Source organism: Bacillus rossius, chromosome 10 (assembly GCF_032445375.1).
Source record: "Bacillus rossius redtenbacheri isolate Brsri chromosome 10, Brsri_v3, whole genome shotgun sequence".
Lineage (NCBI taxonomy): Eukaryota > Metazoa > Arthropoda > Insecta > Phasmatodea > Bacillidae > Bacillus > Bacillus rossius.
This window is the reverse complement of record NC_086337.1, coordinates 5,226,659-5,254,102: the sequence shown is the minus strand read 5'-3', so window position 1 is coordinate 5,254,102 and position 27,444 is coordinate 5,226,659. Positions and strand designations below refer to the sequence as shown.

The window sequence follows — 27,444 nt, the reverse complement described above, 5'->3', positions numbered from 1 at the left end:
CGATGCGAGGGGAACAAGTGATGTACATGAATCATTCTAGTATAGGCCGGGCTTTCCCTAAAGTTCAAAAGATTTTTTAAAATATATAGCATATCACGGTTTAAATATATTATATTGATTGTTTTAAAATAGTCTGCACAAATAAAATTTTACTAAACGTGTGTTTTACTACGTTTTCCCTTTGTTTTACACTTGACAATACTATCATTATTCGTGTCCATGAAGTTGCGAAACTGCCATTCGCCCACATCTTCAGTTGGTTGACTGGGAGGAACAACCAAGCCACAGTCGCACGTCCGCAGCTGTCTTGCCAGTGAGCAGTGAGGTGTGCAGCCGCTACAAGGTGTGTGTGTTTCATGACCACCATCACCTTACTCGGTCATTGCTCGGCAATGGTCCTTTTGCTTTTCTTTCACTAACATGTTCCATCTGGACTCCATTAGTTTTTGCATATAGGAACGGTTACATGTCAAAAATAATAGCAAAGCTAAATTAGTAAGTCTTTACCTCGCCGGACTCAATGAGAACGAAAATTTGTAAAATCCTGTATGACGTAGGAAAAATATTATTAGCAAAAATTCAGTTGTAAACGTATAAATTTATGATGGAAATGAGCTAGCAAATTTTTAAAATTAAGAAATTACACCGTAATTAGAACTAAAACTACCCAAGTCCACTTTTAGTAACTTTTGGAAAACGTTTTAAGAAATTTTAAATCACTTACATAAATCTACAAAATAATTAAACTGAATTGAAAATAACAGTTAATTATGCTTACTATTTATGTGCATGGTAAGAAACAAATATGTAAAGCTTATTCGAATTTTTGCAACATATGTAGGCCTAATTATCAATACAGATGTTGGGTATTTATTCCTGTTTTAATTATGAGATAAAAAGAGCCATATTCCATATGTAAATTTCCTTACTACAAATTATTACACAACAGCTAAGGGAACGTATAGAAAGAAATATTTGTGTTTTGTAATAAATGTAGCACAAAAACTACCTAACATACATGTCAAAAACAACTACTAAAAAAAAAACATTAAAGCATAGTTTCTTTAAGATGTTCGATTATCATTATCATCTACACCATCATCTTCTCCAAAATTAGTTCCCAAAATGCTGGTTCTAGAGTCATATCTCAAATTTGGTTTCGTGGTTTTTGGACTTATTATATTCAATGGTGGTTATCTTTGGGAATCTCTCGCGACATGCAAAGTTTTACAAGATTATTCTGTTTGGCTTCCGATTTTGATAGCTCTTGTGAATACAGGGTTTGAGAAGGCGTTTAATATATAACCATTTAAACGTGTTACCTTCGTTATCTGTGGTTGTCTTTCATAAGTTTTATCTTGTTATCTCTGTAGGTACAATCCATTGTGAAAGTAGTTAATCACTGGTACATGCTATTAATAAAAAACTTCCTTTTGGGCATATTCTATCGCACTTTGTATAAGTCCATTTCAATTTTGAAGTGTCCCTTTTATAAAAAAAATTGTTCTCAATAACACTAAAGCTGTAAGTTTAAAAAATGTAAAACATATATAATGCGGTGAATATTTAGTTTCGCAAGCATCCCAGTACAACACAACCTTCAGTACAGTGACACGCGAGGTACAGCCAGCGAAGGAGGCAGGTCTACGACGCCAACCATGTCCTGGCCATGCAAAACAATATCCCTTATTTGGAAGAGCTACTTCATAGTGTGTCAGATTACACTATGCAACATGATTTTTATATTATTCTCTCATCTTAGGTGTTCATAAAGTATTTTTGCACTAATTTCAGATCTGCAATCCGTTTTTTTCCTATCACGTACAGTATTTTTGCAAATTGAGGAAACTCATATTTTATTCAAACGTAAATTTTACAAAAGGAATTTTCATTGCAAAGGGGAAATTTTATTTTCGTAAGAGGAAATAATTGGCAACACTTGTTACACACAGCTGGCTTTAGGAGGGAAACAGTAATTAATTGTTTGTATTCTGAGTGTGATTTGCACTTTTCGATACGGCCGCCATCTTAAATATCCGTCAATTAAAAAAAAATCAGGAAAAACAATAAACATTATAAAATAAAATATTAAATAAAAAATTTGCGATCTTAGATTATGTCACAGCTGCCATCTTGATAATCCGCAATTATTAAATAAAATTTCCTAAAAAATGTATTTATAAAAAAATTGAACTTATCAAATTGTAATAAAATATTATTATAAACGCACTTGCATCATGGAGTCTTCAGTTAGAACCTGGTGAGGACAAAATAAAAATGACAATAGATCCTTCCTCCAGAGAAGCCAACAGACAGACCACCCACACCACTAATACCCATATATATATATATATATATATATATATACAAAACATCACCGACAACAATGATTTCACGTCCACCATATTGTTTTTGTGTGCTGAAGGCCGCCATATTGTTTACGTCTGCTGGAAGCAGATTAACATTTTTAGTATGCTAGAGTGTGCTGCCACCATCTTATTATCGCCTCCTAGAGTGCGCTGCTGGATTACTATAATTTTCACCCAATATAGTGCAGTAATTATTTAATTGCTAGAGCACCGGTAATTTTTCGGTCATCATGGCTGCCATCTTCGAAATTCTAGAATTTTTGACAAAAATTTGGAAAAAAAAAAAACCAAAATTCTTCAAAAACTTTGCTTACTAAAATAATTATTGATAAGATCGATTAATGTTCATGTTTCGATTCTTGTTCAATGCGAAATTGGAATTTCAGGTAAAAGAAAATTATACAATAAAACATTGTAAAAATGACCTAAAAGAGGTATAATATCCTCATCTGCCAGCCTCCAATTGATTAGATCGATTCTTGTCCTTGGTTCAATCGTCTTAAGTTTCTCATCTACCAGCCGTCAGTAAGCTACCGATGCCATCTTGGCCACCATCTTGAAAATCCGTAATTTTTTCGCTGGAATTTCGGGAAAAATTCAATATCATCAAAAAATTAAACATTAAAATAATGATGGACACATTCGATTACCGTCCATGGTTCGAACCACAGCTAAAAACATAAAATAAATTTTTAATTCGGTTTCCCATTATTTGTTGTGGAGTTTATTATACGAAAACGACTCCAAATAAAGATAACTGTATAAGTAAATCAGGCTATAGACCGGATGTCTCCGAACCAAGAGGCTAATCGACCTGACTTCAGACATAAAGATCCAGAATCAAAAATAGGATAAGATCGGTCGGAAGATGAGGTAGGGTACAATGACTCCAAATGACTTGACATCCAACAGTATTTGTCTCCAACAGTCTTTAACTCCAACTGTCTTTGGCTCCAACTGTCTTTAGCTCCAACTCTCTTTAACTCCAAAAGTCTTTAGCTCCAACTGTCTTAGGCTCCAACAATTTTTAGCTTCAAATGTCATTGACTTCAACAGTCATTGGCTCCAAAAGTTATTGCTCCAAAGCTCCAATTGCTCCAACAACTCCAAGTTATCCAAAGCACCTAGTGCTCCATTGCTCTAATTGCTAAAATAACTCCAAAGATCTTATTGTTTTAAGAGCTCCAATGTTCCAATTGCTTTAATTGGCTAACAGCTCGAAGTGTTCCAAAGCCCCAAATGGTATAATTGCTCCAACAGCTATAACTGCTCCAATTTCTCTAATCATTCCAACTTCTCCATCTACTTTTGGCTCCAAATAATTTCAGTGGTATTTTTTGATTGAACTTGGTTTGTATACGTGTTGTATGAAGGCAAATATTGTTCTTGGCCTGATGGCCACGTGTTGTGTAAAGGCAAATATTGTTCTTGTTTTTATATGGGATGCAGAATACTGTCTCTCGTTCGCAAGAGTAGGAGTGCTTCGCTAGACATCAAAGAGAAAAATGTTCATCTTGCATGATAGTGTTTCTCAGTTTATTTAAGACACATTCGTCGTCGTTTAATAAAAATCTGTTTAAATTATAATAATAAATATATATTGTAAGTAATAATTTTATGACAGAATATCACAAATTAAATGTAAATCAGAATAAATATGAGTGACTCATTAAGTAAAAAAAATTCTCGTGCAGATATTGATTTCTCAGAAATAACCAGGTGCACTCGGATTACATCAGCAGAAGTCTCGACAAGAATAATAAGGAGCGCATGAAGAATACAATGAAAATATTGGCAAATATAATCTTCTTCCCATGTTTTGTTTCCACTTCTACCTCCTTCATTCCTAATACTTCTAAGTGCTCTTGAGACCAAGTACGTGACATAATCCTTACCTTTTTTAAGCGAAGAGAGCTAACTCACTTTATCCTTAATCAATATCAAAAAACCACAGTAAAATATATAAAAATAACATATTAGAAAACAAAATGAAATAAATAATATAATAACAAAACAATAAAAATACAAAACAATAAAAATAGTATAAACAACTAAGAAAAAATAAGAAAATTACAAAAACCGCTTCCGCCAGCTTGTGACCTTCACTTTGTCGAGGAAGGATAGATCTCTAGCACAAGTTAAATTTTTTTGTAGTATTTTCTTCGATTTGTTTATATATTGTTGTTATGTATTGTTTGGTTTGAGTGGAGTATTTAGGTAGATTAAGTTGGTAGCTAGGGTGTGATATGTGGCAACGTGGCGAATTACTTGTGGGTTGGGTACGTCCGGGCTGCACGGAAAATTGATACGGTGTTAACGGTCACCAGTAAATTGGAAATAAAGACCTTCTTGGGCATGTTTAGGTGTAGAACACAACATTGGCGACGAGGATAAATAAGTTGGAACAAACAGAAATGCGAACATGGCGGGTTTTATTGGTTCAGTGGGTGAGTTCTTACACGAACGAGTCTTGGAAATCGTACCGTGAAAGGCTTCAATTTTATTTTGTCGCGAATAAAATTATAGATGACGAGACAAAACGGGCCGTGTTTTTTTACAGTGTGCGGTGCGGAATTTTACAATCTGGTTACATCTCTTTTGTCTCCACAATCCACGGATGCTGTGTAGCTGGGAGATGTGCTTATGAAGCTAATCGACCATTTTGAGCCGAAGCCCAGTGAAATAGTGGAAACTTTCAAGTTTCTCCACAGAGATCAACAAAAAGGAGAGACGATCGTCGTTTATGTGGCAGAGCTGAGGTGGTTGAGCACACACTGCAATTTTCCCAACTTGGAACGAATGTTGCGGGATCGGCTCGTATGTGGAGTGAGGGACAGAGTGGTTCAACATGTTCTACTAGCTAAAGACAAACTCACTTTTAAAGATGCGGTACAAATTGCAATGGCAGCAGAAGCGACTGGGATAAACATGGCAGACTTGAGAAGAGCTACAACTGAGCATCGGGGTGAAGAGATAAATAGAATTTACACAGGAAGAAGCCATGGCTCTAAGGAATTACCCACAGGAACTAGAAAATATCAAATTGAGAATTTAGCACTAAAATGGACAGAGGTTGTTATTACCCAGCGTTGTTGGCAATAAAACGGGAACCACTTGGCAGATAAGTGCTACCATGTCAGGACGGTTTGCCGATTTTGTAAGAACCGGGGGCATATTGAGCGTGCATGCATCATTAAAAAGACATGTCAACCTGCTACGGACTCAACAGGGAAAGATCTGCCCCACAGAAAATTCTGTGAAGTGCATCATTTGCAAACGGACACACCAGCAGACAATGTTGAATATATTTTAAACAATATACAGGAAACAAATCGGTGGAAGCCTTTGTGAATGGAAGTGTAACTAGACGGAATACCTCTTACCATGGATATCGATACTGGCGCAATTCACTCGATCATCAGTTGGCAGACATTTAAATCTCTATGGCCTAATGAGCCTCCCTTAAAAAAGGTAAGGATTATGTTATGTACTTGAGTAGTATATAATAGGGGTTCCGGCGCCTGGCGCCGGCGCATGGTGCGGGTGTCGGTGTCCGCCATATTGGATTGTGTCGTCACGGCGGCCGTCTTGGATGGTTGTGACCTTGACCTTTAAACTTGACCCCGACGGCCATTTTGGATCTGCCATCTTGGATGCAGCGTAACGGGAGACGGCGTAACGGGACACAGTGTAACGGGACAAGTAGGACACGGTCGCCATCTTTAAAATCCGCCATCTTTAAATCGAGCGCCCCACTCATGATGAAATTTTCGTCTCCATCGCCATATTGATTTTTTTCTGTTCCACTGGAGGCCGCCATCTTGGATACCGTCGACTCTGTTTCTGTTGTTTGTTCCTAGATATCGCCAGCATCGCTCTTGATTTATTTCTGTTCCACTGGAGGCCGCCATCTTGGATACCGTCGACTTTGTTTCTGTTGTTTGTTCCTAGATAGCACCAGTGGTGCTCTTGATTTTTTTTTCTGTTCCACTGGAGGCCGCCATCTTGGATACCGTCGAATTTGTTTCTGTTGTTTGTTCCTAGATAGCGCCAGCGTCGCTCTGTCTCATCACGTAAGGTCGATGTTCCATTACCTACCAGAGCTATTATGGTCCTTATCGACATATTAAATTTATTTATTTATACAAAATAAATTGGAAGCGCTGTGATTCGAACCAGCGCAGCTCTGATCTCTAGGTTGGAAAAACATACGCCTTTAACCGCTCGGCTATCGAGACATTTACCAGACTGAGAATTAATTAAGGTATATAAAAAAATAACATGCATATTCAGACTTAAATTTTTTTTAATTTTAAGTAATAATAGCATTACCTGTTCGAGACAGAACCGCAATTTTGTATAAAGACGAAACTGTTGCAATTTCCGTTACGGCCGCCATCTTGAAAATCCGTAATTTTTAAGCTAGAGATTCGGGAAATAATTCCAAAATTCATCAATAAATCACTCATTAATTTACATATTAATTCGATGGACTCCTGTCCTCGGTTCGATACCCGATCGATGCAATAACGTTTAATTTTATGTAAAAAATAATAATTTCAATAAACCATGTTCAACATTCGTAAAGAGACTTTAAATCCTCTACTACCATCATCCTATCAGACATCAAGACCACCATATTGGAAATTCGTAATTTTAATGCTAGAGATTCGGGAAAAATTCCAAAATTCATCAATAAATCACTCATTAATTTACATATTGATTCGATGGATAAATGTCCTCGGTTCGATCCCTGGACGATACAAACAACTTTAATTTTAAAAAATACCACAAAAGTGACAGGTTTGAGATAATAAAAACACCGCAAGTTCTTTTAAAAAATACTTTTATTACATAAATTATACACAACTACAAGTACAACAAAATACACAGACAAATTACCAAAGTTTCGTGGATCTCTCGATTCAAACAGTCTTCTTACTATACGGACTAAGTCCTTTACATGACTTTAAATGTCTATTCAGTTTATCAGGTAGACATATTGGTACACCACAATTTTCACACAAAGACGAATTATCAACTTCATTAAGAGGACAGTGATATATTTCGCGTCGTTGTGCACTTTGAATATTTGCTAATGTTTTGTTACAAAATATACAGCTTGATTCCGATGAATATACAGCCAGTCTATCACAATTCCTGAGGTGCCGTTTTAATCTTCCATAGAGTATAAACTTGCTTAAACATCTGTTGCACTGATATTTAATGCGTTCAGAGTTACTACTACAATTGTGTATTACATAATCCCTTAATTTCAAGTTTTTTATCTTCTCACAGTACGTGCAGTCGGGTGATGGAACACCCCTGGATGCTCCTTCCTTCAGCAATGCCACTGGAACTGTTGACAACCATTGTAACACTGCTGACATGTTAACTTCTAAAGCCTTTGAGGTCTGCTCTGCGGAATATGTTGCACACGTCGAAATCTCCTGCTGTGCTGAGAGAGCAGGTGTAGCTGTAGACGTCGTTGTCATCGTGCTCTGCACTGACGATGGTAGACCTTCGATCCAGGTTGGTGTAGATAGTGGTAATGATGCCATCGAATTCTCAAGAATAGCTAGATACAGGTCTATTATGTTATACAAGTCTTACTATCCGATCCGTTCATCACCGCAGCCAGAGACGGACTGAAGTCCATATCACCAGGGTCTCACTTATATAGACTCATCAGCCGGTACAACACAAGAGTGAAAACAATAACCATGTTCATTATACTCGCACTTAACTTTCTCGGAGCATTTTTTGTAATGAAGATGTAAGCTATCAAGACGTGAAATTAGTTTTTTGCACTTATTGCACTGAAATTGTATTCTTTTAACATGTTTAGAACAACTGCTTCTTTCATGTCTGCGAGCATTTGAGGTGATAGTAAATGATGCGTCACAGTATTTGCACTGACGCAATGTACGCTCTTCATTAGTTGAAGAATCCATTGCTGATGATGAAACTTCGGATGATGGTGGTATCACATCTGTTGAAATCTCCTCCAATGTTGACGTCGTCGTTGCCAACGGGATCTGCACATTCTCCGTCGTAGCTGTCGTCAAGGTTCCCGTAGTCGACGGTACAACCTCCATCGAGTTCGGCGTTAAAGACGGTAAAGATGCCATCAAAATCTCAAGAACAGCTAAATGACACGACTTATGCACCAGAAGAAACAAACTAGGCGATCCTTACACCGCCGACGTCAGTAAAAAACTGAGCGACCTGCTGTCTAGGACTCGCTTATATACATGCACCGTATGGAATAATACGCTAGTCAAATTAAGAACCATTTACAATAATACTAGAGTCAAATCTACAAATTAAAAAAGAGGATCATTTGATCGAAAAAAATTCGATTTCTCCAATATACGCCAGGCTTCAAGAGCTACAATTCACGTCATCAGATCCATCTACATTTTGCTCCTATGCTTCAATTGACCATTAGCTTCAAGTGCTCCAACAGCTCCATCAGCTCCAACACGTAATGTACGCAATGTACGCACAATACATGCAATTTACGTGCAATAAATGTAATGACCACACAGTACACACAGGAAACGGAACGTACACACAGTACACACAGGAAATGGAATATACACACAGTACACACACGAAACGGTAAGTATACACACAGTACACACAGGAAACGGAACGTACACACAGTACACACAGGAAACGAAATGTACACACAGTACACACAGGAAACGGAACGTATACACACAGTACACACAGGAAACAGAACGTACACACAGTACACACAGGAAACGAAACGTACACACAGTACACACAGGAAACGGAACGTACACACAGTACACACAGGAAACGAAATGTACACACAGGAAACGAAACGTATACACACAGTACTCACAGGAAACGGAATGATCACACATACAGTAGCGGAAACATACAGGCTTAGTTGGAAATCAGAATACAAGAAATAATAACATTAAATTTTTACTTTCAATATTTAATTACTTCTCAACATTACACAAATACAAATAAAAGAAGCCATTCTTGTATGTAGCCAGCTTTCCTCAGTTCTTTGAGTATGAAGTATATTTCTTTGATGCACGAATAGTTTCCTGCACTAAGCGAGCTATGTAGAAGTCTTAGCCGGTCAACCAATATGTTTGGATCTTTCCATGATGTGTAATCAATCTCTTCTACCACCATCTTACTTGCTTGTTTATTATAAATACTGTTAATATCACAATCGACCCAGTGATCACAATAAGCATTATCAGATTTATTTATTATATCACGACGTTTCCATCGTTTCGGTCTCAGGACATCGCCACATTCTTCGATCTTGTCAGCTCTAAGTGCTTCATCACAGTCTATGCCTTTGTCAACAGCCTCAGAGTCACTGTAACAATCACTGTAGAAGACATCCTCTTCACCCAGATTACCGTATGAATTCGCTATCGATGATGTCGAAGTGTCTTCATCGTCTTCATGCTTCCTTTTTAGGAGTCCATCATTTTTACAAAGAATGGAGGATCTACTGAATATAGGCTTGAATGTATTCTCACTTTTCACGGTGTTGATACTTCCATTAGTTTCAGTCTTCCCGAAGCCATTAGCATCCTTCAATTTATGTTCTTCCTCACGATCGGGTGAGCTAATACCATCACGCTCAGAACAAGGAAAATTATTGTCGTAATGCAGATCACTCTTCTTTAGTCTAGTGGATCCATCGGTGTCCTCTATGCCGTAAGTAGTCTCGACTTTACATGTTCTACCATGTCTTTTTAAGCTGTCAATTCGTGTTAACAACCTGCTACAACTATTACAGATTAACATGTTGTGTAGTGGGTTTCTAGCACAAGCATTCCTTCTCATGGCAAAATCCTTGACACAGTATCTACAGCTGCAGATAACAAACCACGATCAATGGTAGCTTCTGTGACTAATGTTAGATACAAACTGTCAGTTTTCTCCAATTGGAACCATTTCTTAAATAGAGTTTTTTAAATATTTCATCAGCGAGAGTTAAGTTATCTAATGCAAAGAAAATTGATGCAAGTAGTTCTGGCTGTCGTCAACAGATGTCGCCACGTGTTGCTTGCAGGTAAATAATATATATTTCATTAATGTGGGATGCGGAACTCTCACTATCGATCGCAAAGGAAGGTTGGCTTCGATAGTCTCCAAGGAGAAAAAAGTTCGTCCTTCCTGCTAGTGCTTCTCAGATTTCTCACGGTCCGCCATCTTGGATTTCGACGTCACGGCGGCCATCTTGGATGGGTGTGACCTTAACCTTTGACCGAAACCGCAGGAATGATCGCAAGCACACGGATTAACCATCAAAATATTGTAAAGAATAATCAGGAGCACACTGAGAAAACCATCATAATATTGGCAAGAATAATCAGGAGCACACGGAGAAAACCGCCACAAGTTTTCTTTGATATCATAAAAATACAAAAAAATTAATAAAAAATAAAAAATAAAAAACGAAAAAAATTCAAACATTCTAGCTTGTACTAGAACTCTATCTTTGCTCAACAATGAGATGTTCACAAGCTAGCAGAATTATTGAATTATTTCGTTTTTATTTTTAATTTTTCATTAATTTTTTTTGTATTTTTAAAGAAAACTTGTGGCGGTTTTCTCCATGTGCTCCTGATTATAAATATTATTTACCTGCAAGCAACACTTGGCGTCATCTGTTGACGACAGCCAGAACTACTTGCATCAATTTGTTTTGTATTAGATAACTTAACTCTCGCTGATGAAATATTTAAAAAACTCTATTTAAGAAATGGTTCCAATTGGAGAAAACTGACAGTTTGTATCTAACATTAGTCACAGAAGCTACCATGGATCGTGGTTTGGTATCTGCAGCTGAATCGGAAAGAAGCCGCTGTAGATACTGTGGCAAGGATTTTGCCATGAGAAGGAATGCTAGACGTCATGAGAAGAATGATTGTGCTAGAAACCCACTACGCAACATGTTAAGCTGTAATCGTTGTAGCAGGTTGTTAACACGAATTGACAGCTTAAAAAGACATGGTAGAACATGTAAAGTCGAGACTACTTACGGCATAGAGGACACCGATGGATCCACTAGACTAAAGAAGAGTGATCTGCATTACGACAATAATTTTCCTTGTCCTGAGCGTGATGGTATTAGCTCACCCGATCGTGAGGAAGAACATAAAATGAAGGATGCTAATGGTTTCGGGAAGACTGAAACTAATGGAAGTATCAACACCGTGAAAAGTGAGAATACATTCAAGCCTATATTCAGTAGATCCTCCATTCTTTGTAAAAATGATGGACTCCTAAAAAGGAAGCATGAAGACGATGAAGACACTTCGACATCATCGATAGCGAATTCATACGGTAATCTGGGTGAAGAGGATGTCTTCTACAGTGATTGTAACAGTGACTCTGAGGCTGTTGACAAAGGCATAGACTGTGATGAAGCACCTAGAGCTGACAAGATCGAAGAATGTGGCGATGTCCTGAGACCGAAACGATGGAAACGTCGTGTTATAATAAATAAATCTGATAATGCTTATTATGATCACTGGGTCGATTGTGTTATTAACAGTATTTATAATAAACAAGCAAGTAAGATGGTGGTAGAAGAGATTGATTACACATCATGGAAAGATCCAAACATATTGGTTGACCGGATAAGACTTCTACATGGCTCGCTTTGTGCAGGAAACTATTCGTGCATCAAAGAAATATCCTTCATACTCAAAGAACTGAGGAAAGCTGGCTACATACAATAATGGCTTCTTTTACTTGTATTTGTGTAATGTTGAGAAGTAATTAAATATTGAAAGTAAAAATTTAATGTTTATATTTCTTGTATTCTGATTTCCAACTAAGCCTGTGTGTTTCCGCTACTGTATGTGTGATCATTCCGTTTCATGTGTGTACTGTGTGTATACGTTTCGTTTCCTGTGTGTACTGTGTGTACGTTTCGTTTCCTGTGTGTACTGTGTGTACATTCTGTTTCCTGTGTGTACGTTCCGTTTCCTGTGTGTACTGTGTGTATACGTTTCGTTTCCTGTGTGTACTGTGTGTACGTTCCGTTTCCTGTGTGTACTGTGTGTACGTTTAGTTTCCTGTGTGTATTGTGTGTACGTTCCGTTTCCTGTGTGTACTGTGTGTATATGTTCCGTTTCCTGTGTGTACTGTTTGTACGTTCCGTTTCCTGTGTGTACTGTGTGTACGTTCCGTTTCCTGTGTGTACTGTGTGTTTACTTACCGTTTCCTGTGTACTGTGTGTACGTTCCGTTTCCTGTGTGTACTGTGTGTACGTTCCATTTCCTGTGTGTACTGTGTGATCATTACATTTATTGGACGTAAAATGCATGTATTGTGCGTACATTGCGTACATTACGTGTTGGAGCTGATGGAGCTGTTGGAGCACTTGAAGCTTATGGTTAATTGAAGCATAGGAGCAAAATGTACATGGATCTGATGACGTGAATTATAGCTCTTGGAGCCTGGCGTATATTGGAGAGATCAAATTTTTTTTCTATCAAATGATCCTCTTTTTTAATTTGTAGATTTGACTAGCGTATTATTCCATACGGTGCATGTATATAAGCGAGTCCTAGACAGCAGGTCGCTCAGTTTGTTACTGACGTCGGCGGTGTAAGGATCGCCTAGTTTGTTTCTTCTGGTGCATAAGTCGTGTCAATTAGCTGTTCTTGAGATTTTGATGGCATCTTTACCATCTTTAACGTGAACTTGATGGAGGTTGTACCGTCGACTACGGGAACCTTGACGACAGCTACGATGGAGAAGGTGCAGATCCCGTTGGCAACGACGACGTCAACATTGGAGGAGATTTCAACAGATGTGATACCAGCATCATCCGATGTTTCATCATCAGCAATGGATTCTTCAACTAATTAAGAGCGTACATTGCGTCAGTGCAAATACTGTGACGCATTATTTACGATCACCTCAAATGCTCGCAGACATGAAAGAAGCAGTTGTTCTTAACATGTTAAAAGAATACAATTTCAGTGCAATAAGTGCAAAAAACTAATTTCACGTCTTGATAGCTTACATCTTCATTATAATAAATGCTCCGAGAAAGTTAAGTGCGAGTATAATGAACATGGTTATTGTTTTCACTCTTGTGTTGTACCGGCTGATGAGTCTATATAAGTGAGACCCTGGTGATATGGACTTCAGTCCGTCTCTGGCTGCGGTGATGAACGGATCGGATAGTAAGACTTGTATAACATAATAGACCTGTATCTAGCTATTCTTGAGAATTCGATGGCATCATTACCACTATCTACACCAACCTGGATCGAAGGTCTACCATCATCAGTGCAGAGCACGATAACAACGACGTCTACAGCTACACCTGCTCTCTCAGCACAGCAGGAGATTTCGACGTGTGCAACATCTTCCGCAGAGCAAACCTCAAAGGCTTCAGAAGTTAAATATGTCAGAAGTGTTACAATGGTTGTCAACAGTTCCAGTGGCATTGCTGAAGGAAGGAGCATCCAGCTGTGTTCCATCACCCGATTGCACGTACTGTGAGAAGATCAAAAACTTGAAATTAAGGGATTATGTAATACACAATTGTAGTAGTAACTCTGAACGCATTAAATATCAGTGCAACAGATGTTTAAGCAAGTTTATACTCTATGGAAGATTAAAACGGCACCTCAGGAATTGTGATAGACTGGCTGTACATTCATCGGAATCAAGCTGTATATTTTGTAACAAAACATTAGCAAATATTCAAAGTGCACAACGACGCGAAATATGTCACTGTCCTTTTAATGAAGTTGATAATTCGTCTTTGTGTGAAAATTGTGGTGTACCAATATGTCGACCTGATAAACTGAATAGACATTCAAAGTCATGTAAAGGACTTAGTCCGTATAGTAAGAAGACTGTTTGAATCGAGAGATCCACGAAACTTTGGTAATTTGTCTGTGTATTTTGTTGTACTTGTATTTGTGTATAATTTATGTAATAAAAGTATTTTTTAAAAGAACTTGCGGTGTTTTTATTATCTCAAACCTGTCACTTTTGTGGTATTTTTTTAAATTAAAGTTGTTTTGTATCGTCCAGGGATCGAACCGAGGACAGGGATCCATCGAATCAATATGTAAATTAATGAGTGATTTATTGATGAATTTTAGAATTTTTCCCGAATCTCTAGCATTAAAATTACGAATTTCCAATATGGTGGTCTTGATGTCTGATAGGATGATGGTAGTAGAGGATTTAAAGTCTCTTTACGAATGTTGAACATGGTTTATTGAAATTACATACATAAAATAAAACATACATAAAATACATAAAATTAAACGTTATTGCATCGATCGGGTATCGAGCCGAGGACAGGAATCCATCGAATTAATATGTAAATTAATGAGTGATTTATTGATGAATTTTGGAATTTTTCCCCGAAAATACATAAAATTAAACGTTATTGCATCGATCGGGTATCGAGCCGAGGACAGGAATCCATCGAATTAATATGTAAATTAATGAGTGATTTATTAATGAATTTTGGAATTTTTTCCCGAATCTCTAGCTTAAAAATTACGGATTTTCAAGATGGCGGCCGTAACGGAAATTGCAACAGTTTCGTCTTTATACAAGATTGCGGTTCTGTCTCGAACAGGTAGTGCTATTATTACTTAAAATTAAAAAAATTTCAAGTCCGAATATGCATGTTATTTTTTTATATACCTTATTTAATTCTCAGTCTGGTAAATGTCTCGATAGCCGAGCGGTTAAAGGTGTATGTTTTTCCAACCTAGAGATCAGAGCTGCGCTGGTTTAGTATCACAGTGCTTCCAATGTATTTTGTATAAATAAATAAATTTAATATTTTCGATAAGGACCATAATAGCTCTGGTAGGTAATGGAACATCGACCTTACGTGATGAGACAGAGCGACACTGGCGCTATCTAGGAACAAACAACAGAAACAAATTCGACGGTTTCCAAGATGGCGGCCACCAGTGGAACAGAAAAAAAAATCAAGAGCGCCACTGGTGCTATCTAGGAACAAACAACAGAAACAAAGTCGACGGTATCCAAGATGGCGGCCTCCAGTGGAACAGAAATAAATCAAGAGCGATGCTGGCGATATCTAGGAACAAACAACAGAAACAGAGTCGACGGTATCTAAGATGGCGGCCTCCAGTGGAACAGAAAAAAAATCAATATGGCGACGGAGACGAAAATTTCATCATAATGAGTGGGGCGCTCGATTTAAAGATGGCGGATTTTAAAGATGGTGACTGTGACCTACATGTCCCGTTACGCTGTGTCCTGTTATGCCGTGTCCCGTTACGCTGTATTTAATATGGCGGATCCAAGATGGCGGATCCTAAATGGCAATCGGGGTCAAGGTCAAGGTCAAAGTTCAAGGACACACCCATCCAATATGGCTACTGTGACGACACAATCCAATATGGCGGACACTGGCACCCGCACCACGCGCCGGCGCCAGGTGCCGGACCCCCTATTATAAACTACTTACTTGGTCTCAAGAACACTTAGAAGTATTAAGCGCGAAGGAGGTAGAAGTGGAAACAAAATATGGGAAAATGGTATGACTTGAGCTATTGGTGGTGCAATGAAATGGGCCCAGCTTGATGGGTCGTGATTGGTTAGAGCTACTAGGAATTGAACTTGTAGGGTTGCAAGAACTTCAAGATGAGCATTTGAATAGGTTAATGACCCAGCACCCTTATATATTTCAGACAGAGGAGTTGGGGAGATACATGGGACCAGAGGTGTTCATCACCTTTCATCCAGGAAACAGTCCAACTTTTCGGAAATGTAGACCTGTAACTTTTGCACTGAGGGAAAGGGTAAGTGCAGAAATAGATAGTCTAGTGCAGCGAGGTGTATTTGAATGAGTGTCTTTCTCAAGGTGGGCTACACCAGTGGTGCCAATTATCAAAAGTGATGGTTCGGTCAGTTTGTGTGGCGATTACAAGAGCATGCTGAACAGTGTGTCAGCAACATAGGTATATCCTTTGCCTACACTCATCGAGTCTTTTGCGATGGTTCAAGGCGGTCAAGTTTATACAAAACTTGACTTAAAGGAAGCCTACCTGCAGATCACAGATGATGTTATGACAGAGCTGCTCACAGTCAACACAATGAAGGGACTCTTCAAGGTAAGAAGACTACCTTTCGGAGTTAGTAGCGAGCCAGCTATTTCCCAATGCCTGATGGTCACACTGCTCTCAGGGGGGCCAGGAACTGTAGTTTTGTTGGATAACATTTTAAAACAGGTAGTGATGCACAGGAACATTGGGACTGCTGCCCATGTGGTCCTGGAGCGGTCAGAAAAGACAGGGCTCAAACTAAAAAAAAACTCTAAGTGTATTTTTGTAGTAGAGTCTGTGCAATTTCTCGGACATTAAGTTGATGGGAGGGGCATTCACCCATTGAATAGTAAAGTTGAAGCTATACATAGTGCACAAGAGCCAAGAAATAAGAAAGAACTACAGGCATTCCTTGGGGTTTTAAATTTCTATGAAAGATACATAAATAACAGATATGAAGAATTGGAACCATTGCATCGACTACTTGATAAAGGGACTCCATGGCAGTGGACGAAAAGACACAGACATGCCTTTGCTTATGATATTGGCAAGCCTTTGATCCTTACTTGTGATGCTTCAGAGTATGGGGTTGGAGCAGTTATAGCTCATGAGCTAGGGAATGGGGTAGAGGGTCCTGTGGCATTTGGTTCCAGAACATTGCAACAGTGTGAGCGCAACTACTCCCAATTGGGTAAGGAAGCTCTCGCCATGATCTTTGGTGTAACTAAGTTCAGGCAGTATCTTTTGGGTAGACATTTTAAAATTGTAACAGACCACAAGCCACTCCTAAGACTAATGCATCCTGCCAAACCTATTACAGATACACTTTCTCCTCAATTACCTACTATGCTGGAGTCTGATGCTCGCCATGCATGATTATGAACTGGAATATAGGGCAGGATCAGAAATTAGTCATGCTGATTCTCGTAGCAGGTTGCCCCTGCTCAGTCAGGAATTTACAGTCCCAGCACCATGTAATGTACTAATGCTTGAAGATTTGTCAGAGCCATTTGTGGACCCCTTAAGAGTGGCTGCAGAAACAAAACAAGATTCTGTGTTAGCTTAGGTGATGAAATATGTACAGAATGGATGGCCACCCGGCATTAAAGATAGGGACTTGCAACCTCATTATGGAAGGCAACATGAGCTGTCTGTGCACAAAAAATGTTTTTTATGGGGATCTAGTGTAATTATTCCAACCACCTTATGATCAGTGATGATAAAGATGCTCCACGCAAACCATGATGGCATGGCCTACATGAAAGCAGTTGCCAGAAGCTATTTTTGATTGCCCAAGCTAGATGCAAGATTTGACTAAGTAGTAAGGGAATGTGTTACATGTCAAAGTTGTCACAACAATCCCCCCAAGTTGAAGATGGTATCATGGCCAGTCCCAGAAAAGCCATGGTCATGACTGCATATTGATTTTGCAGGACCATTCCAGAAGATGATCTTTTTGATTGTTGTAGATGCATTGTCAAAGTGGCCAGAGGTTAGGCGGGTAAACAGTTTGTCGGCTGCTGCAGTTGTGCACGAATTACGGGACATGTTTAGTTTGCCATGGCTTTCCCGATGTGATAGTATCAGACAATGGGACATCCTTCAGATCACAAGACGTAGCAACATTTATGAAGAGAAATGGTATCTGGATAGTATTTTCACCACCATATCATCCTTCAAGCAATGGACAGGCTGAACGTACAGTACAAACGGTGAAGCAGAAACTGAGGAAGCTAGCCCAGGGTGATTGGAGAGTACGCTTGGCACATATGTTGTTATCCTTGCGCACAACCCCTTGTTTGGAAAACCTTAAGACTCCTACAGAAACACTAATGAATCGGCGCCTGGAAACCATTTTGACTAAAATGCATCCGAGTGCACGAGAAGATCAGGACATCACACGAGCTCCAGAGACCAACAGCTACCAGGCTCGCCAGTTTGTTTCTGGTGATGCAGTCTGACTTCGTAACTATTTGCATGAACCAAAGTGGGTAGCAGGCTGTGTGATTGCAGGTGAAGGGCATTTGATATACAGAGTGCAGGACGAGCAAGGTCAAGAACATCGGCATCACGTTGACCACTACGGCATCGTCTGGGTCAGAAAACAAGGGGTAATTGCAGGTGATGGCATTTGATATACAGAGTGCAGGACGAGCAAGGTCATGAACATCGGCATCACGTTGACCACTACAGCATCGTCTGGGTCAGAAAACAAGGGGAACCGTGAATTTGAGTTCACAAGAGATGAGACCATGTGACTCAGAGTGCCAACCACTGTCACAGAAGACAGTGACATCCATGTTAGGACATCATGACCCCAGAGCCCAGTTGACTTCTGGTGTGACATCACAGAGGGACGGAGATGCAGTGAGGGACGAGTCTATGATCGCGGCAAACCAGCAAGCAAGGGCAGCAAGGACTCCAAGTTACGGATACCCTTCACCATTCCGGGGATTTGATTTCCCTGAAAAACATTCTGCCCCTCAACGATTTTCAACACATCATCGCCCCTCAAGAAACTTAATGGTTTTGTGACATTCTAAGAGGGGAGAGAACCTGTTATGTATTAGCTGTTTGGTGTGAGTGGAGTATTTAGGTAGATTAAGTTGGTAGCTAGGGTGTGATATGTGGCAACATGGCGAATGACTTGTGGGTTGGGTACGTCTGGGCTGCACGGAAAATGGATACAACGGTCATCACGATAAATGGAAATATAGACCATCTTGAGGGTGTTTAGGTGTAGAATACAACAATTGGAAATTTTATTTTTTAATAGTTTTCAATATTGTTTTTTGTGATTTTCTGATAGTGAATAAGGAAAATGTATGTTAGGATACTCTGTGTTGCTACTCCTGATTATTCCTGCCAATATTTTGATGGTATATTTCAGGTAGGTACTCATTATTCATGTCGAGACATCTGCTGATGTTCTCAGAATACTTCTAGTTATTTCTGAGAAAACAATCACTGTACGAATTTTTTTTTCAATGGTTCACACATTTTATTAAGAGTTACATTTAATTTGTGAAGTGCTACCAAATTATCACTTACAAAATATATTTAATTGTGGAATTCAAACAAAAAATTCATTATCAGACGATTGTTGTGTTTAAAAGAACTGAGAAACACTATCATGCAAGACAAACTTCATTTTCCTAATGAAGTCCTTAGCTGTATCCGAATAGTGGCCTAATGGATCCCTTAGCTAAGGGATCCATAAATAGTGCATCGTAGTGGACGCAGCCATCTTTGAGTTGTATCCGAATTCTCACAAGGGATGTCGATGCATCCTCTCATGCGTCCACTTATTCGAGATTTTTAGGGATCCAACTCGCATCCACTGATACGTCCATACATCCCTTAGCTTTGTTATTGTGAACATAACCCTTAAAGAGCGAATGTGTGATACAAGATAGTTAATCAAAATGGATTTTGAACTAGAAGATAAACATGTGAAATGAAACTATGGTATTTATAAATAGGTACTTATACCATAAATATATGTTTACATAATTCACATAAACAGTAAATTAATTTGATTTGTAGGAACAAGTCCCCAATTCAAATTTTCTTCCATATTTTAATTCCCAACGATAATTGAAATCATCCGCAATTGTTTACAATTTTGAATGTTCATTTACGTTTTACTGGCCCACCTTAGATGTCATGAATATAAAATGCCAATCCACATTAGTACAATGACAAACCAACAGGTAGTGCTAGCTGTAAAACAATTCGGATATCGTACATCCTTTAGAATGCATCCTTTAAACTGTGGGTGCATTTGTTTTGGGATGTAGGGACATGAACTTAAAGGACGCATCCCTAGGTATTCGGATACAGCCAATGAGATATGCGAGTGTAGGATATTTATGGTCCTTGCCAAAAACTACTTATTTGCTGTGATTGTCATAAATCTTTTGGTCGAAGATATTATAGAGAAAAGTCGGTGGTCGTCTCTCGGGGCGTGCGCATCTCTCTCGCGGGCTGTTGGCTGGGAGTTCCCTGCGACCTATTGGGTAACCGAAGGCTGGCAGTGCGTGTTGGTTTTGTGTGCGTGCTGGGGGCGGCCTAGCAGCGCCAACTGCTACCGACCGCGTCCCGCGGGTGGCGGATACGGGAGCCCAGCTCGAGAGTTGCAATCTCGCTGGGGTGGCTGTGAATAACCAATAGCAGTCCGCGGACCAATGGCCGGCCTGTGGAGTCGTTATCACGGCTGTCGGGGAGAAAGGTAGCCTGAATGTAGCTCGGCGCGCGGCAGAAAGCAGCTTCGTCGGCGAAGGCACCGCAGGGGAGCTCGATGTGCCTTAGTAGCGAAGTGTAGACGAACTGCGGGCTGGAACTTGCGGAGATGTGGACTGCCGCGCGCGCAACGGAACTGAACAGCATCGGAATTCTGAAGGAAGAGATGGCGGCGCCTTCAAGTTGGGGCCCTGTTGGAGCCAGTGGTAGCCTGGGCGGCGCGACCTTCAACCGACCCGGGAATTTGGGGGGCAAGAGGGTCCGACTCGCAAGATACTTCATTCGCCTGAACGACTTACCCCCACCCTGGCTTGAAAGGTCGTTGGCTGTTGACTGGAAGAAGGAAGATGAAGATGGCGCAATGTCAGGCTGCCTTTCGCTCCGAGAGCCAGCAGTTCGAGCCGGTTTACTGGCTCGTCTGCCCACTTCTGTTTTAACTGTGGCTGCCTGGGCAGCTGTGGCTGGGCTGACGTGAAGTCGCCCGCCCCTGGGGGTGCATGCGCCCCTGGCTAATAATAACCCAGGAGCTCCCAACTTTAAATGCGGGCCGCAAGGCCCAAGCACCCAACTCCACCAAGGTTGATTTTTCAGCCCCTCCAACTCTTCTTACCTGGACCCTTCTTCCTCTTGTCCAGTAGTTACCTGCTTGCTTAATGCATGTTATTTGATCCCCGCATGAACCGGCCCAGGGTTTTCCCTGTGTCTATGCAGGTTTTACCTGGGTCACATTAGCTAGCTTTAAGCTAGGCGACCAAAGGGGCGTCAGTCATGGCGCCAATTGCAGCCATGGCTGGCCAGTAAACCCCAATAAGCACATGATGCACGCGCCCTTGTCCTGCATGGTTAAAAACCCGCATGGTAGAGTGTATAGGCTTCGGCCTGAGACACACTTAGGTCCTCTCCTAACCTGGACCCTCCCCTACACACTTAGAATTAACTTAGGCTAGGAAAAAAAAAATTTATAGAGAAAAAAAACTTGTAAGACCTGTACAACTAAGTTGACAACAACACCGAGGAAGTGAAACAAAGGCAAAATATTATTAGACTACTATAATGATTATGAAGAATGTAAAAATAATAATGCTAAAAACACTATCTTAGATTTTGAAGATAATTTAAAATTTAAAACAAACGAAGAAAATAACACTTTGAATGGAAATGAAAATATATTTACACCAAATTCTAGATGCCTCCATGAAAATGCGAAAAGCAAAGAACGACATGAAACTGACAAGATAGAAGACGGCGATGAAACATCTGAGGCTGACATCATTGAAGATATGAGGACACATCTGAGGCTGACACGATCGAATACCTGTACCTTAGATCGAAGACTGTGATGAAGCATTGAGACCAAAACATTGGAAATGTGTTAAAACAAATTATTCTGACCAAGTTTGCTTTGATCACTGGCTTGCTATGATCTAATGGATAGTACTTTGAAGGTGACTGAAGGAATGTTATAAAAAAGGTAATAAAAATGTTTTATGACAAAATATTTTTTTTGGGTCCCTTTTGAAATTACCCTTGAAAATTCAATTGAATAAGTTTATAAAAACAATTTCTATCTCTAATATTTACATAAATAAATGTTTTGAATGACATTGAACAGTATTCAATATCAATTAATTAAAGTATAAGATTTAAAAATAAGTATATAATTTTAATTTGTATGTAGCACTATTTTTTATGCAATGTTAATTTCGTTGCATGGTGACTTTCATCATTTTCTCATAACGCGCCTAAATAAATATAACTTAAAAATATATTAATGCCATTAAATTAACTAAGTACGAGTCATGAGGGATGGCATCCCCGCAAACAAATGAGTGTGACAAGGTACTCTAAATTTAGTATTGAGTTACCGTTTGTTACAACTTTCATTCTTTATATAACCCTTGGCGAGGTTATGGTAAATAGAACATTTTTGTGATCAGATAGTCTGTCGCAACCACGAATTTTGTCACACTGGCGTAACAAATTGACAAAATTTATTGAGTAGGAAATATTTCATTATAATCGCGTTCATTGCTTTACTCTGTTGTTATTCCAGGATTAAAGCTTGACTTGACGTTAGTGGTTTTAAATTCAGCCTAAAATCTTAACTATTCGTGGTGAAATTGGCCCTTCGTAGTTTTAATTATGTAGGCAACATGAATATTTATTAATATAAATGTATTGTTTTAGGAAAACATCACATGAAGTATTACCTACGACCTGCTCTCCGGGGATATTTAGGCGGAAATCTTCCTCCGCCTCGGAGCTTCCGCCGTATCCAAGTTACCAACATTCCAGAGCGAGCATTAGCGATATTCTCGCCTTCAAGATGGCGACGACGGGAGCAGGTGTAGCCCACCTGGGGTGGCCAAACACGAAAGACGATTATGAATTAAAAGAAGTTATTGGTTCGTATAACTTTTGAACCTACACTATTACAGTCATTGTCTAATGTAAATGCTAAGTTTGATCAAAGCTTTCACGCATTGTTTATGTTTGTTTCGCACCACATTAGGTTTTTAATAATGCCGGTAGAGATACACACAAATTATTTTAATTAACACGAAAACAGGAAGTACGCATTCTTTGTCTCAAATACACAATAAAAACAAGGTTTGCTAAACAAATCCGGGACTCAAGTGATAACTTGTTATGTCATTAATACATAATTTTTAAATAGTTACGTATGGTATGACATTGCGGACGTAATTTTATTTGAGCCAATTAGTTTTAGTAAGTCCTAATTTTTGATTAGACACTCATTTGGTATTCATGTCCATAGGTACATAATCAATAGTTTTAAACGAGAATACTTGAAAATGCAGTAAATTGAGCATTGTTGAAGTAAAATCGACCAGACCAACATTTGTGAGCCAATTTGCAACGCTCAAACTTAAGTAGTTAAAGAATTATCATGTTGAAAGAAATTCTTGTTTAAAAGTATGATTAAGGATGAGGCATCTAAAGATGTTGGGCAAATTTGATTACAGTAGAGTTGTTAATGTGTTTCCAAGTTCATTATTGAAACTGTTAACTAGGTGTCGCTGTAAATGTAAATGTTGTGTTACGGCCGTAAAAGGGAATGACATTTCTACACATTGGTTTTCAGTTATATATAAATTAAATACCAAATTATTAATCTGTTGAACAAGGCCTATCTAATTAGTTTAGCCAAGTGTGAAAAATATGAGTTTAAAACTGACAACTCTCTCTGTTACTTGCATAGGTGATTGTTTATTTACTCTAAAAATTAGAAAATTCACAAAATGGATTTATTCAGTTCCTTGTTTAATTTGTAATGATTCTGTGGATGTGCATTCATATATTTTGAAGAGTTTTACATTTAATTAACCAATTGATGTTGGCCTCTGCAGTAACTCGACTGTCGCATGCTTGATTCCTGGTGAATGTGGAATATTACTATTCCAGCAACAAGTGAAAAATTGTATTTTTTGGTTAAGTGCCATGTAAAATTATTGCAAATATTACCTTCAATGTAATTACAGTAATGTAATTTGCCTTGTGCTGTAATAGTGTAGCCAATACTGTTTTCAAATAGAGATATCCCTGATAATGTTTTCACCATCCTTCTGTTTACTTGATACTAGCTGCAACTTGATCCTGTAGTCCTCCAAAGATCCTTACAAATATAGCATAGTTGAGGCTGTTTTCAAAAATGGAGGGATATTTGTCAGTACATTATGGCTGGGGCCAAGTTTGTTTTCCACCCTAATTGTGCAGGCCCCGGTTGTGAACGTTCTGACATTCAACATCCTTGTCATTTTAGCCTCTGCTATGATAATTCCTAAAGCCCATTTACACTGGACATATATCATGGGACATACATCTGACAATTATTACCAGTGTGATGTCCCCCAGAGAAACAACAAGGAGGTTTCTTTTATTACAGAATAAGAAGTATCGAAACAAAGTAAATGTATTGACAATAGTGTCCAATTAAATAAACAATACACTAGGTTGTTGACGTTGCTGACATTGGTAGCTCTCATTATTCTTCCTCATGACTGGCATACTCTCTGTCAGGCCTAACTAGTACCAACCAAAGAAAAGATTGAATTTATTAGTTTGCATATGAAATGAAGATAAGAGCCTTCAGCAAATATTTAAATAACAAAGACATTATTCACATCTAATGAATATTAATCATTGCCTGTAAATACAGATTAAACTACTATTAAATATTTGCAGGCAACCAAAGGCATTCATTCGTAATTACCCCTTTTGTAAAATCGCTACTCTAACAAACATGGCTTACATTAACAGCAAATGGTGATGGTAATAATTATGTGCACAGCTAAAGAAATTAACTATCATCACTCGTCATTACAACTATGACTAGTAACACGTACCTATAAAATATGAAAAATATTATATATTATAAAATATACAGTTAAAATACTGATATAATACACAAAGGAAAAACTTGAATATCAACAACCAACCTCTAATAATGATGATGTTTGTTACAACCAAAAGGTGAATAATTATGAAGATATGAAACAAGTTACTGTTATGATTAGGACCCCCACTGAGCGTGCGGCTTTTACAAGTTCAACCTAGCCTTAACCCTCTGCATGCAACATAGTTTTTTTGTCAGTTCAGCGAAACACCGGTCCTTCAGACCAGTTTAATTTTGTTAGCCATTTACATGCTTTAAAATAGGTTTCAATTACCAGATTTTTTCAAAGAAACATTTACAACTTAATATACCTACTTCATTGTGCAATTTGTTTTATATATATATATATATATTCACTATTGCATATATGACATCTGTATGTACTTTTATTTTCATTGGGTAATTATGACACTTTACCCCAATGAAAATAAAAGTACATACAGATGTCATATATGCAATAGTGTAAAATAAAATGAATTAGAAACAAAACACATAACTAAGGAAAAACATATCAAGTATAAAAACAATGTAGATGAAAAATTCATGTCACAAGAACACATGAAGCAAATAATGCTTGAAATATATTATGATTGTGACATACACTTTTTGCATATTTTCATTGAGCACTCCAAGTAATTATGAATGTGGCAGTGCATGCACTTTTAATTAGTCTTCCTCTCTCTCTGGTATGGGCAGTAACTGCAGTTTTTTTCCCCAAGACGATCTGTCCTTGATTGATTTGATAAAGAAGCATCTGCCTGTCCAGAATGGATGGTTGTCAGACAATTTTTTATTATCGTTGTTAGTTCTGAATGGTAAGCTGTCGACGAAGATGGTTTGCTGTCAGTGACAGCCCTAATTTGGATATGAAGTCAAATTGATGTAGGTTTATGGTTTTGTCATATCTTCTGTAGATGACATAGCAGTTGCTGCAGCTGATGAATATCAGATGATAAAAATTGCCTGATACCATTTCTGGGTTTTCCGGTTGGCCAAATACATGATGCACTTCATATCCAATGTGTCGACTCCATATTTTGTGTAATTATAAAATTAAATTATCTCCGGCTTGTTATTGGTATTGTCGACACATTTGTCGTGGTACATTGATGAAAGGAGAATGACATCCTTCGATTTTTTTTGGCACGTATGCGATAAAAGTGGGAATTATTTGGTGAATCCATATAAAGATGTCTAAACAGGCCTGCTTTTGTTCGGCTGGAATTCAGGAGAAATTTCTGGGTTGTTTCCCTTTAGCGTCCCCACGACTGTCGAGGACTTGTCACACAAAGATTGTGTCAGCTCCATACTCAAAAACCAATTATCTACAGTATGTGCCCACTGGAACCATACAAAGGCTTGGCCAATCGTACCACTGCTTGCGTCGGCTTCTTCAGCTCTGAGAGTCATCCTGTCACTATCTTTTCCAACATAAATGTAGGCGTTTTAGAGTTAAGTTTTGAAGGTCAGCCAGGCAAACTAATTTTATGCTATATTTAGCAGGTTTGTTTGTTAGGCATATAAATCCTAAATTTGCATTTTCCCCAGAATGGGACAAGTATCACAGACACAGGTAAAGGCTCCAATTTATTAAATTTATTGGCGGCATTTTATGAATCTATTGGACATTTCAGAAATCGCAGCGGCCGGATCATTTTATTCCCTGGTAAGGCGGGTACTAGAGTCTAGAGTCTAGAGCCATCAAATCTTAGTGCTCTGATAAATATTTTTCAGCATATTTCGACATCACAGCACAGTACATGGCTTGCCTGTGAATCCTGTGGAAAAAAGTGATGATAGTGACTCTCTAGCCGATTTGTAAATACAGCTCAGAAAAAACAATCCTAACGCTTTTATTTCATCTGTGTCTGTCAGGTGATATGAGTTTTTGGTACTATCTTGCATGGAATTCAATTCCATATTAGTCCATGTGACAACAATCGGGGAAAATATCAAGAGTAAAAAGGAATACCCCAAACGTCTTCAGGGCTGGGATTAAGTAAATTTTTGGTGGGGCCATTTAACATGGACGTTTTAGTTTTCTATTTATTAATTTCTTATTATTCTTTCTTATTTATTAATTTCTATTTATTATTGCTGGAGCGGCTGTTTATGGGTTGGACTGTGTGTTTATACCAAATAAAATTATTCTTTTCCCTAAAATAACCCCTTGATGGATTGCCACTGTCTATGTCCTCGTGGCCTTCTTGGTCAGTACGAGATCCACCTCTTCTGCTCTTACTGTAGTTGCGGGCTCGTCTTCATCACACCACAGTTCATTGTTTGCTGTGCTGCGACATTTCCACATCATCTTCCAGAACGCGAGAGTCATCCGAATGTG

At 38.6% G+C, this 27,444-nt stretch overlaps 1 protein-coding gene across 2 annotated transcripts in view; it reads left to right on the top strand.

Moving 5' to 3' along the window:
• The window catches only part of LOC134535736 (serine/threonine-protein kinase OSR1), a 275,004-nt gene that overhangs the window by 128,045 nt on the left and 119,515 nt on the right, over positions 1–27,444 (top strand). Inside the window, exons 1-2 of one of the 2 annotated variants that reach the window (XM_063374971.1) lie at positions 22,525–22,598; positions 22,874–23,091. In XM_063374971.1, coding sequence (XP_063231041.1) covers positions 23,013–23,091 — 79 coding nt within the window. In that variant the 5' untranslated portion in view covers positions 22,525–22,598; positions 22,874–23,012. Of the gene's footprint in view, positions 1–22,524; positions 22,599–22,873; positions 23,092–27,444 lie in introns of those variants that run through there. The other variant, XM_063374969.1, reaches the window with a different exon arrangement.